This window comes from Pundamilia nyererei, unplaced genomic scaffold, assembly GCF_000239375.1.
Source record: "Pundamilia nyererei isolate P.nyererei 1_Seehausen unplaced genomic scaffold, PunNye1.0 scaffold01198, whole genome shotgun sequence".
NCBI classification, from domain to species: Eukaryota; Metazoa; Chordata; class Actinopteri; order Cichliformes; family Cichlidae; genus Pundamilia; species Pundamilia nyererei.
The window spans coordinates 1-15,314 of NW_005188599.1; the positions used below are offsets into that span (position 1 = coordinate 1).

The 15,314-nt window shown below is 42.7% G+C and overlaps 1 protein-coding gene across 1 annotated transcript; it reads right to left on the reverse strand.

Annotated features, from left to right (window-relative positions):
• Positions 1-799: 799 nt before the first annotated feature.
• Positions 800-14,832, reverse strand: LOC102215540 (dynein heavy chain 6, axonemal-like; the record flags this gene model as incomplete). Its single annotated transcript, XM_013908102.1, is given in 17 exon segments — positions 800-903; positions 1,127-1,349; positions 2,374-2,525; positions 2,758-2,830; positions 3,849-4,034; positions 4,256-4,388; positions 4,505-4,632; positions 5,466-5,587; positions 5,705-5,778; positions 6,575-6,738; positions 6,866-8,513; positions 9,543-9,714; positions 10,449-10,745; positions 11,025-11,118; positions 13,964-14,197; positions 14,342-14,521; positions 14,652-14,832. Coding segments are annotated over 17 exon segments (4,165 nt in total), but the record flags the coding sequence as incomplete, so codon positions are not given.
• Positions 14,833-15,314: the final 482 nt, after the last annotated feature.

The window sequence follows — 15,314 nt, forward strand, 5'->3', positions numbered from 1 at the left end:
GTGTTTTGGATTTTGTACGTGTTTTGGAGTTTGTGCGTGCTATTTGGAATTTGTAAGTGTCTTGGAGTTTGTACATGCTTTGTCTTTATGGGCCACTGTAGTGGTGAGGGTGAAGAGGGAGAGGACCGTCCCCTGTGGTGCCCCTGTGTTGCTGATTACCTTGTCAGACACACACTGTGGAAGACGCATATTGTGGTCTTCCTGTCAGGTAATCAACAATCCAGGACACCAGAGAATTGTTGATTATATTTGACTAATCTCTGAGAAGTCCAGTTTCCTGCTTCAAATTTGGGTATATTTGTCTTATTTGTCTAATAAATGCCTAAATAAAAAAATAGAATTCTTAGTTTTTCTAAAACATTTCTTTTCTTGTTTTCACAAAGTCATCAACTTAAAAAAATTTCCTTTCACTTTTACAGTTATCCTTCTGTCACTCGTCTCCACCCACTCCACCTTGCCTCTCTTGTTCACCGTGTGCTGCCTTGGATAGTGATGGCTGACACCAGGTATTTAAACTCATCTACCTTTGCTACCTCTGCTTCTTGTGACTTGTTAACTGACAGATGAAATGAAGCAGTGTAAGGCAGTGTAGTGCTTCCACTGTGAAAATGGGACGTCTCCTTTCTAAAGAGTTTGTTATATAAATAAATGTAGTCAAACACATGTGCGAGATGAAGGACGCAGAAACATCAGTTAGAGTGAAATTTTTATTACGGTCTGTGTTGTACACAAAATTAATTCAAGTGTGTGCAAATGTTTTGGTGCCATTCAAAATTCTGCTTTGCACTGGAATAAACATTTAATCATCCAACTGGCACAGGAGTGCGGAGGCTTTGGATATCCAGTAGTCGCTGTGTCGCTGGGAGGGAAGCATTACTGTCACCACAAAATTAGTTGAGTGACCTGAAGGGAGAGAGACATGAAGGGTGAGGAAACAATCTGAGCAAACATCCTTTTTTCTTTTTTTGACATTATATGTTGGTAACAGGGACGTGCGCTGTATCCCACCAAAACTCCCAGCAATGCCCAAAAACGAACTCTTGGCCTTATGATAGTATAAAATGTGTCATGACTTTAAATGTAAAAAGGTTTCCAGTGAGTGACTTTGGATACATCAGGTGTGTACCTGTGGTGGACAGAGTGCCAGCTCTGGCTGAGGTCTTGTACAGAGGAGCGTGGTAGAGGTCGGGCTCTGGGATGTAGTTCTGCTGTGGCTCAAAGTGCACCACCGGCAGCATGGCGTTCATAACCCGAGGCAGCGCATCATCAATCACCATGCCGACATCATCCCAGCGACAGGCATCCATGAACATGCCGTGAACAAGTACACCGTCCTGTGGCTCAGGTAACTGTTTTAACAAGTAACCATATTAAAGGAATTACCTTTTTACTGACAAACTCTTGAAACAAAGTAAATACAAAGACTTTCTTTTTGCAGGTTGTGCCTTTTCAGAAAAAATGGTGGTTTCTATACCTGCAAAGGCAGAAAAGAAAACAAAGAACATGTGGCTTTGCTTTGATCAGATGTATCCAGAGCTTTTTATTCTTTAAGGATTTCATTTTCATGAACAGAGATTTAAAGAAGAGTTGGCAAGATGTTTGCTGGGGTTGATATTCACTATTTATGACGCTTAGGAGGCAATATCTCATCAGGAAATAAACTCAGTATTTAAAAAAAGAAAACAATACTGGTGGCTGTACCGCCCTCCAGATTCACACCAGAGTCAAGTATAACACAACCTTACTAAAGAAATCAGTATGTAGTCCAATCAAAAATAATGGATAACAGATTTAATTTGATCATTTAGGATACATTTGCTCTGTGGTGCTAACTTTGAGATCAGATTTAGAGATTCAGGATAAAGTAATGTCACAAAAACATTAATCAATGAATACAAGAATTAGAGACATATATCAAATAGGTCATCATCTCAGCTTCCTACAACTTTCTAATTCACATTTTACATTGACCATTTCAAATGCTTGCCTAAAAACAAAACAAGCTAGAGGTCATATTAACGGTTAAAGGATTTATCTTCAGCCCGCTAGGTTTGTTTTGCTTCCAAGGACTAACTGAAATCATGCAAACACAAACACAATTTAAAAACATAATTGATAACACAACTGATTTTGTGTGAAAATGTAAGAAGTTTGAATAAAATATTGCACATAAAAACCAAACTGATGCAGTATTTTAGATTGCATCTTGAGATTGTTGATCTGCTCTTCCACATTAGCTCTCCTGCTATTAGCCAGAAAAATAGCATCTTAAAGTACTGCTAATATTTGAAGGGCTGGAGAAAAGAATATTTGTGCCCTTTTTTTAAAGCACTACTGAAAGCATAACTAAGAGTACTGCTCCTCTTACAGTACCTCCTCATCCATGTTCAGTTTTGCACCAATGGGAAGAGTGCGTAGAGCCTCACAGACTGCTTCCTCATCCCTGTACGCCGGCACCACGCTGAAGCGGAAATTAAGCTCCTCAATAGGCAGACTGTAACGCCGGGCATGATTCTGCAACACTCCTACAGGCCATCAAACACACAAGAGCATTGAAACAAGTCACTGTGCTGTTTAGCTAAATCTACCAATAAACACACATTTAATTAATAGCTCTCTTTTAAACTTAATTCATTTATTTTTACACTGTATACTTGAAAGAGTAGTCAGAGTGATCATTGTAACCCTCAAGCTCAGCTCTAAAAGTTTGCCTTACTGTTAGTGTTCATTAAAAAACAGCATGTTTCAGTGTGTTACCAGTAAGAAAGCCTTGAGGGAAGAAGAACCCGGAGATCCAAAGTGATTTGGGCTGACCACGTGTGATCCAAGTCTTGCAAGAGAGGAAAAGAGAAGCAGAGATGCAATTAAAATATATGTATCTTTAAATAACAATTTCTTTATGCAGTATCTTCTTCTTTTATTCGATATATTGCATTACAGGCATCCTATTACTGACGGGACCTGAAGTGACCCAGTGAATCAGTTTACATTGGATTCTGTTTCCTAAGATAATCAGCATGTGGAGTGTGACTCAGTGTTTATCCACTGCTGTATAAACTAATAGGACTTTACCCCGTTTGTGCTTGTTTAAGTGAATTATAGTGACTGTACGATACACATGTTCAGAGCAGACTTAAGGAAGAGCAGCTTCAATCAGGGGAAATCAGAATCAGAATCAGAATGGGGTTTATTGCCAGATGTTGAGGTTTACAACATTAGGAAATTGCTGCGGTGCTTCAGTGCAAACAATAAGAATTAAAGGCGAGAGGTTCTGGTGCGGATGGACCGGAGCCTCCTGCCTGAGGGGAGCAGGTCAAACAGACTGTGTCCAGGGTGAGAAGGGTCAGCTGAGATCCGAGCTGCACGCCGCAATGTCCTGGAGGTGTACAGGTCCTGCAGAGATGGGAGTCTGCAGCCAATCACCTTCTCAGCAGAGCGCACAACACGCTGCAGTCTCTGTTTGTCCCTGATAGTGGCTCCAGCGTACCACACACAAATGAACCAAACACTAAACCAGGATGTGCAGGAAGGTGAACTCAGAATGTACATGTGTTATTACAGTTTTCCAACCTAATGAGATAACACACAAATCAAATGTGTGCAAAAGCACATATGCATGCGCACAGACACACACACACACACACACACACATGCACACATGCACACACTCGAACCAATAAAATACAGCCAATATGCCAGACCTGAGCTAGAAAAAGACTTCTATTCTAATCCAATTTCCCCACATAATTTATGTTCGCTTTATAAAGACACATTTCACACAAACTTCTATAATTCCACTGGACTGAACTTGAAAACATGTGTGTTTTTGTTAATATCTGTGTGCAAACCTGGATAAAGGAAGTCCTGAGAGTCAAGTCTCTGACCCAAGAAGACAGCGGTTTGAGGGAAGGGTAGGCAGAGTTCGCCCAGTGGGCGGGAACCTGGTTGTTCAGAAAGCTTGTGTCGATTCGGTCCATTTCCTCTGACATCACAACGAGACCTGCTATTGCCTTTTGCAGAGTGATAAGAGACATCTACGAAAAAGAAAGTGAGAATAACACATCACAGTAACGACAGATTCCTAAAAATGTTATTTCTGAAACTACACAGAACGCATATTTTTGATTGTTTAGGTTTTTTTCTTTTTGAATTTTCCTCTAAGATCACGTAAATAAACTACAATCCAAAGAAAACAACTCCTGAAGTGGTCATGAGATGATCTCCACCAATTAAAGGTGTGTGGTTTTTACGTCACCCTGAGAACTTTAAGCAAGTTGTTGAATCGGTCTGCTTCTTGGCCCAAAACAGTTGTGAGGGAGTTCAGGTGCCCATTGGTGTCTTTGATAAACAGTGTGTCAGTTGCTTCTTCCATGTCCAGTCGCTCTGCACTCCAAAAGAAAGACAAGTTCACAGAGAGATAAAAGACAACACAAACCAATGAAACATGGGGAAAAAGAGTGAGCGCAATAATGCAAAGTCTCAGCAGTAACTGAGATCGATGTGCAGGTGAATCCATGTGGGGTCAGCGTACCGGGCAAAGACTCTGTCATCGTTACTCTTAGCTCCATGTTGTGCTGAAGAACGAGGATTAACATCCAGTATGGTATTGATCAGAGTTATAGTTTCTTGACGCTGCAGAGGCAAACACACACACACACACTCATATATTGATATTTTATCATAGCACTCCCAAAGCTCATAAACTGCATGACAAACATTAAATCACTAAAACGACCACAAGCCATTTCTCATAATTGCTGTGGACTGAAGAAATGAACAGATTTTGAAAAACTACGTATAAATAAGAACTTGCTGTCATTTATATTTAAGAGGACAACTGGCAGTCTGGTATAAAATAGAGACAGTGTCACGGCGGTGGACGGACTCAGGCGCAGACTGAGGTAGCACAGCTCAACGACACTTTATTAATCACACCGGTGCACTATATACACGTGAAGGGGGGGGAAACACCAGGGTCCCGGGGATCCGTAGGCTGGGGAGACACACTTCTTCGCACTCGCTCTGCTCCTCGTCCAAACAGTCTCCACACAAGCAGCTCAGCTCACTCTCCTACTCACGGGGTCCAGGAGTCACAAAAGGGCTGATCCAGTCAAACCTGTTACACAGACGAGGGTAAGTCGAAGGCAAAACACGGGAACAGTAGAATCGCAAGGAAGCCAGGCAATACTAACGAGAGTTATTCAATATTCCAGCGACGAATAGCTCAGAGCCCCAGCCTTAAGAGCCAGAGAACTGCAATTCGCTCGAGATCAGCTGCAGGTGCGTGGGCCAAGGGCAGGAGCCCAATCAGAGCTCCGCCCAGGCAGACAGGTAGGAGAGACAGAGCGAGAGAAAAACAACAAACACTTGTGGCCACACTGGGCTGGCCGGGGAGGCACAGGGACCATGACAGACAGAGACATTTGCTTGTAATGTCCTGGTATTGTTACAGTATTGTTCCTCACCTGAAAAGCCAAGTTGGCATTCTCATGCATACCAAAGATCTCAGGATCATCAATGATTGGAAGATTCTCAATATACTTCTTATATTGTTCAAGTTCATCTGACTCTGGAGCGTAGTAAACACCTTACAGGGAGAAAACCATTAACTGAGATATATAGCATGTGAGCGTGCACTGTGCATACGCGTGCTTACATACACATGTACACACACACATACAAAAGAGGGCAGAAAGAACAATACCTGAGGGGGAGTAGGTGTAGCCAGGCTGCAGAGCTTCTGGAGAAAAAAAGCCTTTGAGGGTCGGCAACCTGCGGCTCTTTAGTCCTTATATTGCGGCTCTGCATGGTTTGGAAAAATAAATTAGAAGTATTTAACTGAAGTTTATTGTATTTGTGCTAGTTCTTTTTTTAAAACTTGTAGTTCTAAATTGGAAGATTATTGTGATCCTGAATAATAAAGTTATATTTTATTATTTTTCGTCGCTCAAAATAAGCATCACACTCGTGGAAGCCGGTAGCTCCGCTACACTCCCAAAGCCCAGAAGGCGATATAAGGATGACGGCTCACTGTTTTTGTTTGCTACATGGATAATTTAAGTTCAGCTTTTTAATTCATTTTAAAAACACCTTCAACTGGTGTCTTTTTAGTTATTATTTTTTAAGGGTTGACAATGTGTTCATTACATAAATAAAATAAAATTTTCTCCATAGCACTTCATGGATTTCATAAGCAACACACTAGAGTTGTTTATACGAAGCATAGAGGTAAAAAAAAAACAATATACACGGTGTTAACTTCATTTTAGATGTCAAAAAGTATTGTGGCTCCCAGTGTTTCCTTTTCCGTAGAAACCCGGTCCAAATGGCTCTTTGGGTGTTTAAGGTTGCTGACCGCTGGTTTAAAGTGTCCTATTATCCTTCCCACACTTTTATTTTTATGAAACAGCTGCATGTTTAGGTTCAAGGACATGCAATCATGTTTGTTTTGTGAAAAGGCTTTCTATTAATATAAAATGTCAAAATACAAATAAGACATGAATTACATATGGGAAATAAGATGCTACACAAACAGTCCCTAACTTATTACCTTGTTGAATTTAGATACAAGAACATTTCTGTTGATATTTGCTTCCTACCAGTGATGTAGACCAGAGCATCCCAAGGGATGGTGCCATCTTTGCAGTACAGGTTGAGGTTGAGCAGAGCACATTCTCTGTCACTGTCATTGAATTCGTAGCGGATGTTCCAGCCCAGGGGACCAAACTTCTTCCGCTCCTAAACACGAGACACACAGGCAGAGAAGTACTGTACGACCACACACAAAGTAAAACACATCCAAGAAAACAAAGTAATAATGATGAGGCACTTTACATATAAAATACTGAGAAAGAGTGTAAGTAACCTGGATGATTGCATGGAAAAAGCAGATTCCAAAGACAATCTTCCTCCACTGGCGTCCCAAAATGCGGTGTTCAAAGAAACTGCTGGTGATCTCTGTGAAGGCTCGTCGCATTCTGTGCATGATGGTGATGTAGTCTCCTTGCAGGGATTTTGGGATCACGGCTTTGGAACCTTTAAGAATGATGCCATCATCCACAATCAGCTCATCCCTGAAAGGAAAATATGGATGAACCGCCGTGGGAAGGTTGTGGAGTTGTTGTGGCCAACCATGTTTGATGAACAAGCTGAGCGCTTGCAGTGTCTCATCCTCAGCTGTGTGTCCTTTAAGTTCCTCCAGGCGTGAAAAAGAGATGCAGCTCACCGTCATGACATCAAAGTTGTCCTCTTCTTCAGGCTGCTGGAAAGTGGAGCTGTCGGGAGCACAAGACAGTGTGTCAGCCAGATACATGTGTTTTCCACATTTATATGTGAGGGTGATGTTGTATTTTTGGAGCCTTAACAACATCCTCTGTAATCTGGCTGGTGCAGCGTGAATAGGTTTCTTTAGTATGGTGACCAGTGGCTGATGGTCTGTTTCTACGACCACAGGCTTGCCATAAATGTAGTCATGAAACTTTGTGAAAACAACAGCCAGCAGCTCCTTTTCTATCTGAGCATATCTGGTTTCAGTGTCTGTCAGAGCACGTGAAGCATATGCCACAGGTCGCCCTTCCTGTAAGCAAGCTGCACCAAGACCATACTGTGATGCATCGCACGTTAGTGTCACAGGTTTGCTGACATCATAATATGACAGAACAGGTGGATTAGACATGTGCTCTTTAAGTGCTTCGAACGCAGTCTGATGCTGTGTGTCCCACATCCACTCGCTGTCCTTGTGTGTGAGCTGTCGCAGAGGAGCTGACAGATGGCTGAAGTTTGGAATGAATTTTCCAAGATAATTGACCATCCCCAGGAACCTCTGCGGGGCTTGGACATCTGTTGGAACTGGCATCTCTTTGATTGCGGCTGTTTTGGAAGGGTCTGCTTTAAGCCCCTCGCTTGTGAAAATGTGTCCGACATAACTGACCTGATTCAGCCGGAATTTGCACTTTAATGGGTTTAGTCGCAGGTTTACTTCTCTGGCACGATCAAGGGCTTTTCTCAGGTTGTTGTCATGTTCTTTCATGGTTCTTCCGCCGATGAGTATATCATCAACAATGATGGCACATGGATATCCAGCGAATATCTGCTCCATGGCTCGCTGAAACACCTCGCTAGCAGCGTTAAGACCAAAAGGCATTCTGAGGAACCTGTAACGACCAAAGCAAGTGCTGAAGGTGGCTAGCATGGATGATGTCTGATCCAATGACACCTGCCAAAAAGAGTTCTTAGCATCCAAAACAGAGAACACAGTAGCATTTGACATTATTGCAGCCACTTCTTCTACTGTGCGCATGGGATGGTGTGGTCTTTTCAGAGCAGTGTTTAAATCTCGAGGATTTATGCATATCCTGATTTCATCTTTGCCCTTCTTGTTGGTGGCTACCATAGAAGACACCCAGTCTGTCGGCTCTGAGACGGGAGTAATGACGCCTAATTTCTCCATCCTGACCAGCTCTGCCTTGACCCTGTCTTTCATGGCCAAAGGGTGCGATGTGCTGGGCGAACAACTGGTTTCACATCTGGGTTCAGTGTCATGCGATAGGTGACTGGCAACCTTCCAAGCTCATCAGAAAATGAGTTGCTGTATTCTGTGATAAGCTGTTGTGACAGGTCATCTGCAGACATGCTCAATTGGTGGACGTCATTGCTGAATGATACAAGTCCCATTTCTCTGCATGCACATAGTCCAAGTATTGGCTGAACATCTTCATTAATAACAAAGAATGATAGCACATGTGGCTGCCCATGCAGAAAACACTGCAGCTTAATTACACCTGAGGTTTGAATCTTGCTGCCTCCAAATGCTACTAGGTTAACGGACTTAGGGTGTGCTTTCATTTGTTTATCTGCTCTTATAATGTTAACCGTTTTCTTGGGAAGCACATTACATTTAGCACCTGTGTCCACCTTCATCTCAACAGGAATCCCATTAATCTGCACGGTGACAAAAACTTCCTCTTTGTGTTCCGCATGCACATCAGTCGCATGGATTGCATATTGCAGATTTACTCCATCAACGTAGAATGTGTCATCTCCGCTGTCATCAGCTTGGTCTGGTTCCACATGATGAACTGACTTTCTGTGTCTTGCTACGTTTTGGGTAGGCTGAACAGCTCTGCACCGTTTCTTAAAATGATTCCACTTTTTGCATGCATGACACTGCTGCCCAAAAGCTGGACATTTACTCTTTTTTGCAGCATGAGCGCCCCCACAGTTAGTACAGTTAGTGACATGCTGTGTTTCAGACCTGTCTCCTTGTATTTTCATTTTATCTCCTCTGTGCTTTCTTGTAAATGTGGGCTGGAGCACATCAACATTTGATGCAGATTGTTGAGGAAAAGCAAGTGTTTTATTATGCTCTTCAGTCATTTCATGAATCTGGCAGACAGATATGGCTTTTGCTAGCGTTAAATCACTATCACGCAGTAGCACTTTCCTTAAATTGTCATTGTTGATGCCACAAACTAGTCTCTTATTAGTTCTTCACTCAGATCACCAAATCTGCAGCTTTTTGCTTTAATCCGTAAATCACTTACATAGGATTCAACAGTCTCGTCCTCTGATTCCACGTGTTGAACTTGTGTCTTTCCATCATGACGTTGGTTTGTGGGCTGGACATTTCTCTGAATTTCTTTTTGAGGCACTCAGGATCCTCCTTCGATTCTGCAGGAATGAGGACTCGTCCTCCATCGGCGGGCTCTCTCACTTCTGGCGCGTAAACAAAAGACCGCATTGTGCATTTCCCACAATCATGTTGTGTTATACGTTGCACTGCTTTCATTTCCATAACGTGGCACGTGCAATAGGTCAGGCCCCCGTAATTGTGTCATGTAGTTTGACAGACATGCACTCACAGTTGGGATGTTCCCACTGTCTTTATTTACATACATCTTGTGTTTCTATGGTGTATTGATAGTCATGTGCTTTTGTGCTGAGGTGTTTTTTCTGTTATCAAACTGTTCTCCCACTAGGAGCTCAGTCTGAGTGGAGTTTTTTTTCTCCTCCTCTTACCTCATGTAGTGTATTTTCGTTTTTTTCCTATCAGCCTACCTTTCTGACATGTCTGCCCAATGTGATGTTTGTGTAAAGTTGGTCAGAAGGTTCCTTTGTAAGTGTGCATGCGCCATTAGCGTGCTGCCTGCTGTAACCCTAATTTCCCTCGGGATGAATAAAGTATTCTGATTCTGATAACTGAAATCATTTTGTGTGCAGAACAAAGGTTGGAACAACAACATAAATTAAGTTCAACTATGTACATGGCGTCGTATCTACAGAAATATAATCACTGAAATAATCATGTTTGTACAAAACAAAGGTTGGGGTGCCAGCATAAATAAAGTTCAACTATGTACAGTGGCTGTCTGTGGACACGACTCAGTCCTTTTTCTGCTCCACTAGCTTTTCGAGGACGCCTATCAGCCTGTCCATCCTCTCGGCTCTACGTTCCTCCATTTGCCGTTGCTGGGCCATGTCCTCCTTTATTAGGGCAATGAGCTCATCCTCCCAGTCCCTCCTCCTTTTCACCACCCGTGCCTCAGGCGGGTCCTCATCCTCCTGTCCCTCCTGGTGTGGGAGTGGGTTGCCCACTGCTGCACTGGGTCCTGGTGCATCCTCCTGGATGGAGGAGATTAGGACAGGTGGCCTGGTGGAGGGCTTCTGTCCTAGCACCTCATCCATGGCCATGTTGCGGCAGTGGGCTTCCCACTTGCACCCTCGCCCGTCGCTGGATACTTGCACTCCTGAAGGGAGGATACATCACAGGTGGCAGTTGGCAACAACAGCAACAGTGCAGGTTTACATAGGTGACTTTTCAGTGTTCTGTGTGAAGTTACATCTGTCACTACCACTGTACATACTTTGTATTTCATCTTCAGGTTCTCCCATTTACGTTTGCACATGTATATCAGGTCATTTCGTTTATGGCATCCACAGCAGTATGTACTGGCTTGGGACCACAGGGCAGACAGTTCACTGTCCCTTGTGCCTCAATACTTGTAGACCTCATACTGTTGCTGTACCTCCAACCCACTGCGGCTGAGTGTTTCGCACCCGTGAACAGGTGCTCATTGTCACGGCGGAGTCGAATGAGGTCTGCCGTCTGCTCCTTGGTCCCTGTAATGCAGCGTGACATTGGATTACATTCCCCACCATCCTGCACTTCTGTTTTAGCATTTCTCCATTTGCCGTCAGTTCAGCATTTACAGCTGTGTGGAACATACACACAGCAATGTCAGGCAATACTACAGCACTGAGTGGGGCAGAACATTTACTTTATTAGGCCCTAGGTTGGGGTTGGGGGTTCTCTGTCATATGTTTTGTTTTAATTCAATTCAATTCAGTTTTGTTTGGATGGGGCAGACTCACAAAAGTCGCCTCAGGGTGCTTTGAAATATCCCCTTTGACGTATTTGACATGGCAGGTGTGATAACTGTAACAAATGTATGTATATGTTATATTTTATGCATTTTATATTTCATGTGCTGCGGACACAGCTACATTCCTGCCTGGTATATGTTGACATTCCTGTTTGCGGCACAGGCAGGGTCATATTAGTACAGTTGATTGCACTTGTAGTGGTGATACGTCTATTCATACTGCCCTCGGTCTGGTACAGGATTCACAGCTTTGCGGGTCTGTGCATTTACGGTTACATGGGTCGGGCAGGTGTCACATGATTCACCTTGACATTTTCTATTAACCTCCCATTAGCTTTTACATCTTGGTGTTTGTTTCGCTCCTTCACACATCTTACATTTGCGGGTGTTGCTGTCCTCCGCCGCCGTTTCAACCTCTTCCGCAGCTGCTGACATCATTATGCATTGGCCTGGCTGCGTCGCGCTATGCATTGTGGGATATATGGCACCACGAAGCGTGCACCGGACCACGCTTGATATTTGGGGAAATCGACGGCGCATTTGGAGTGCACTTCAAATTGGGACAGCCATCGTCGCGTGGCCGTGACGTGATCGCACTTGAAATGCGTACTTCAAGCGTCCATACCCTGAATTGGGACACAGCCACTGTCCAATCTGGACCAAAGAGCACACAAATGATAAGGCTCCACCCCTGAACATTTTTCAGCTGCCATATTTGACATCAGGGAGAGCGCCACCTAGTGGGAACAGGAAATGTCATGTTTTACACTTTGGGGTACAGTATTGTGATGGGTGACATCTGCAGCCTCAAATTTCTCCAGGAAAGCCTTAACGAGTTGGTCTTGGGTTACAGTGAAAACTGTGACTTTTCGTGAAAGGGTGTGACCCCAGCAGCATGGCGAACTTTGATGTCTCGCCATGAAGAAACAAATTAGTATAACTCAATGAAATCCAGTCTGATCAGAACCAGACTTTACAGGCATGATGTCAGACCCGCCCTGAACAGATTAATGTGCCCATTGTCAGGAATACACAGAGCGCCACCTAGTGGCTACAGGAAATGTCATGGCTTTAATTTTGTTGTACTGATTTTCACAGGTTCATCGTGGCCACCTCAAAAGCGGTGAATATCACCATCAGTCCCTCGTGATGCTTCAGTGCAAAAATTGTGACTTTAAACTGAACGGCGCACCCTGGTGGCAGCGCTCTTCACCATGAAAGATGAAGTGATGTTTGAGGGGCTTGGAAAGTTTCAAAAGTCTTGAAATTTGGCGCACAGCTTCAATGGGATGAAGGCTTTCTTGTTATGTTATCATTTTCCTTGAATAGCGCAAAATGGCTCCGCAGCGCCCCCTACAAAATTTCAAAACATCAGCCCCTGGTCTGTGTTTTATGTATGAGTCTGAAACCTGGTAGGCTTATAGGAAATATCAAGATGTACAAAAGTGTCTTGGAGCAATATCCCAAATCCAACAGGAAGTCAGCCATTTTAAAATTAATGTGCAATTTTGGCAACATTTTCCCCCTCGTTTCAGGCCTTGTACTTTGACGAACTCCTCGTAGTGTATTCATCAGATAGACACGATCTCCGGTGCGTAGAATCTAAAGACCTTTGTGATGTTAAATTGCGACGGCACGTGGAGTTTCAATCACTCGCCAAAAAGAAGTAATCTGCTGTCACTCAAAAACACAATGCCCAATCTCTCCGAAAACATTGCAGGCATGATAAGAGTCGAGCTCGGAAATGTTTGTTATGCCATTTGTCAGTAATGGTTAGAGCATCACCTAGTGGAACGAGTGTAATCATGATTGAATGAGATGAAATTTCAGCTATTGGTTCTACGCAGGAATTCGATCAATGTGACATCAGTTCGGACTTGCTGGTTTTAGGTGTTGGGCGTGGCTCGACCCGCCGGGGTGCGAGGGCCCTCATAACGCTGCTTGCAGCTTTAATTTTGATTTTTAAAAAGGTTGCTTTTTGTCAGAAACATACATTTCCCTGTTACTCCAAACCTTTGAGCAGTAAATGCTAAGAGGCAATAAACGGGAGACCTAAAACAGAGGTGTAGGAGAAAGAAGAACAGAACTAGCATGAGGACTGTGACTGCTAACAATCAGTGCATCCAGTCTAGTGGCATAAAAAACAAATGGTGGGTTAACACCATCACTATATACTTTTTAACCTCCTAATACCTGCACTCTTCCATGGCATGCATTTTTAATTTCTCTTCGATATTTGGGCTGATTGGGACCTGATGAATGTAAAAACAAAGAATTGCCAGGTTGTTTTTTTTTTCACCTAATTTTTGTTTCTAAGAAAAATGAGAGCCACGTATGAGGATATTCATATAAAATTTTGATAGAACAGTGGCAGCATAATGTCCTCGTAAGTGCATATCAGGCCCCTGTAGAGCAAAATTTAGTATTTTGGTCTAAATAACCAAAAATGTGATGTCCACATATGTGGACGCAGGTCCTAGGAGGTTATAAAAAAACATAGGAAATCTTTTTTATTAGTTAATTATTTTATTCATTATTGCTTTTATCGAGTTGAACTTCTATGGCTGGATTTCCCACCTCACCTTTATCAGTGAAGAAGCGCCTTTTAGGAAGCGCCACCATTCCCCATCAGAGATCTCGCCACGCTGCCTCATGATTTCTACGCACAACATAAAGCTGTAGATAAGCTTGTGTTGCTCGAAGAGTCCACGTGACACATTAATGTAGGAGTTTAGCAAGATTTGATTCAGGAGGGTCTGAAGGCGCTCTTCTAGCACAGTACTCTGCTCTGATGTCTCGATGGTGGAATTAAAGAGCTGAAGATGAAGGAAGAAATAAACAAAAAAGAGAGAAAAAAGAAAATAATTACTTTAAATGGGTACTTACACATTTTCATTAAACATTCCTGTACAAGTAGCTTTGTAAATTTGAGAGTAAAGCCCAGCTCTTTTTTCCCTCACCTGTTTAGAGTACTTGAGTGAGAACTGGTACATACGATCGATCTCCGACAGACCGGCAATGACAAATTACAAAACAGATCCTCGAGTGGCCACAGGCCTGTAGCGCTCCCTCGCAGAGTTTATCATCAGCTCAGTTGCTTCTGCCTCTTCCAGATGGTGCTTTATGGCCTCTGAAGTCACCTGGAGACAAGAGGATGCAAAAAAATCATGGAAATAAACAGGATGAACATCAGAAAAACAGGAAAGGATCATTGCAGGTAATATTAAATTCAACAACCACAACTCCATATCCATATAGCCTAATCCCTACCTTTGACTCCTGGAGAGTCTGAACTAGCGCCTCGTTGTCAAGTATATTCCCCTTCGAGGTAAAGAGAAGCTTAAGAATGCGGTCTTCAATATCTTTCAGCTGGCTGTGGTCAGCGTTGATGCGCACAATCAGCTCGTTCCTCTGTTCCTCAAGATGCGGACTCTCAGGACGCACCACATCACTTAAAACAGATTGAAAAAAGATTGAATCAAGAGATTCCAGAGGTCATTATCAGAAAGGGGGAAAAGGATACATACAATTAGGATACATAAAATTATGTGCCGTATTTCTATCCATTTTTTAAAAATGTAGATGGCTTTGTAAATGCTTGTTACTAGAGATGGCACGATACCAATTTTTTATGTCCGATACAGATTCCGATATCATAAATTTGGATATCTGCCGATACCGATATGAATCCGATAGTGTTTTTTAATCAATAAAACAGTTTTTTAATATCTTGCTGCATTTTGTATAAGTTCATACTCAAGTTTTAAAAAACAACAACACTAAAGCTATTCTGTTATACCTGTATGCAAAAAACACACTGCACCCAAAATATTTTATAGTTCAGCAACACTGATCAATCTAATAAACTTAAACCTGCAACATCCTCCCTATTCTGGTATTTTAAAGAGTCCTTAGCAGAAATATTAAACAACC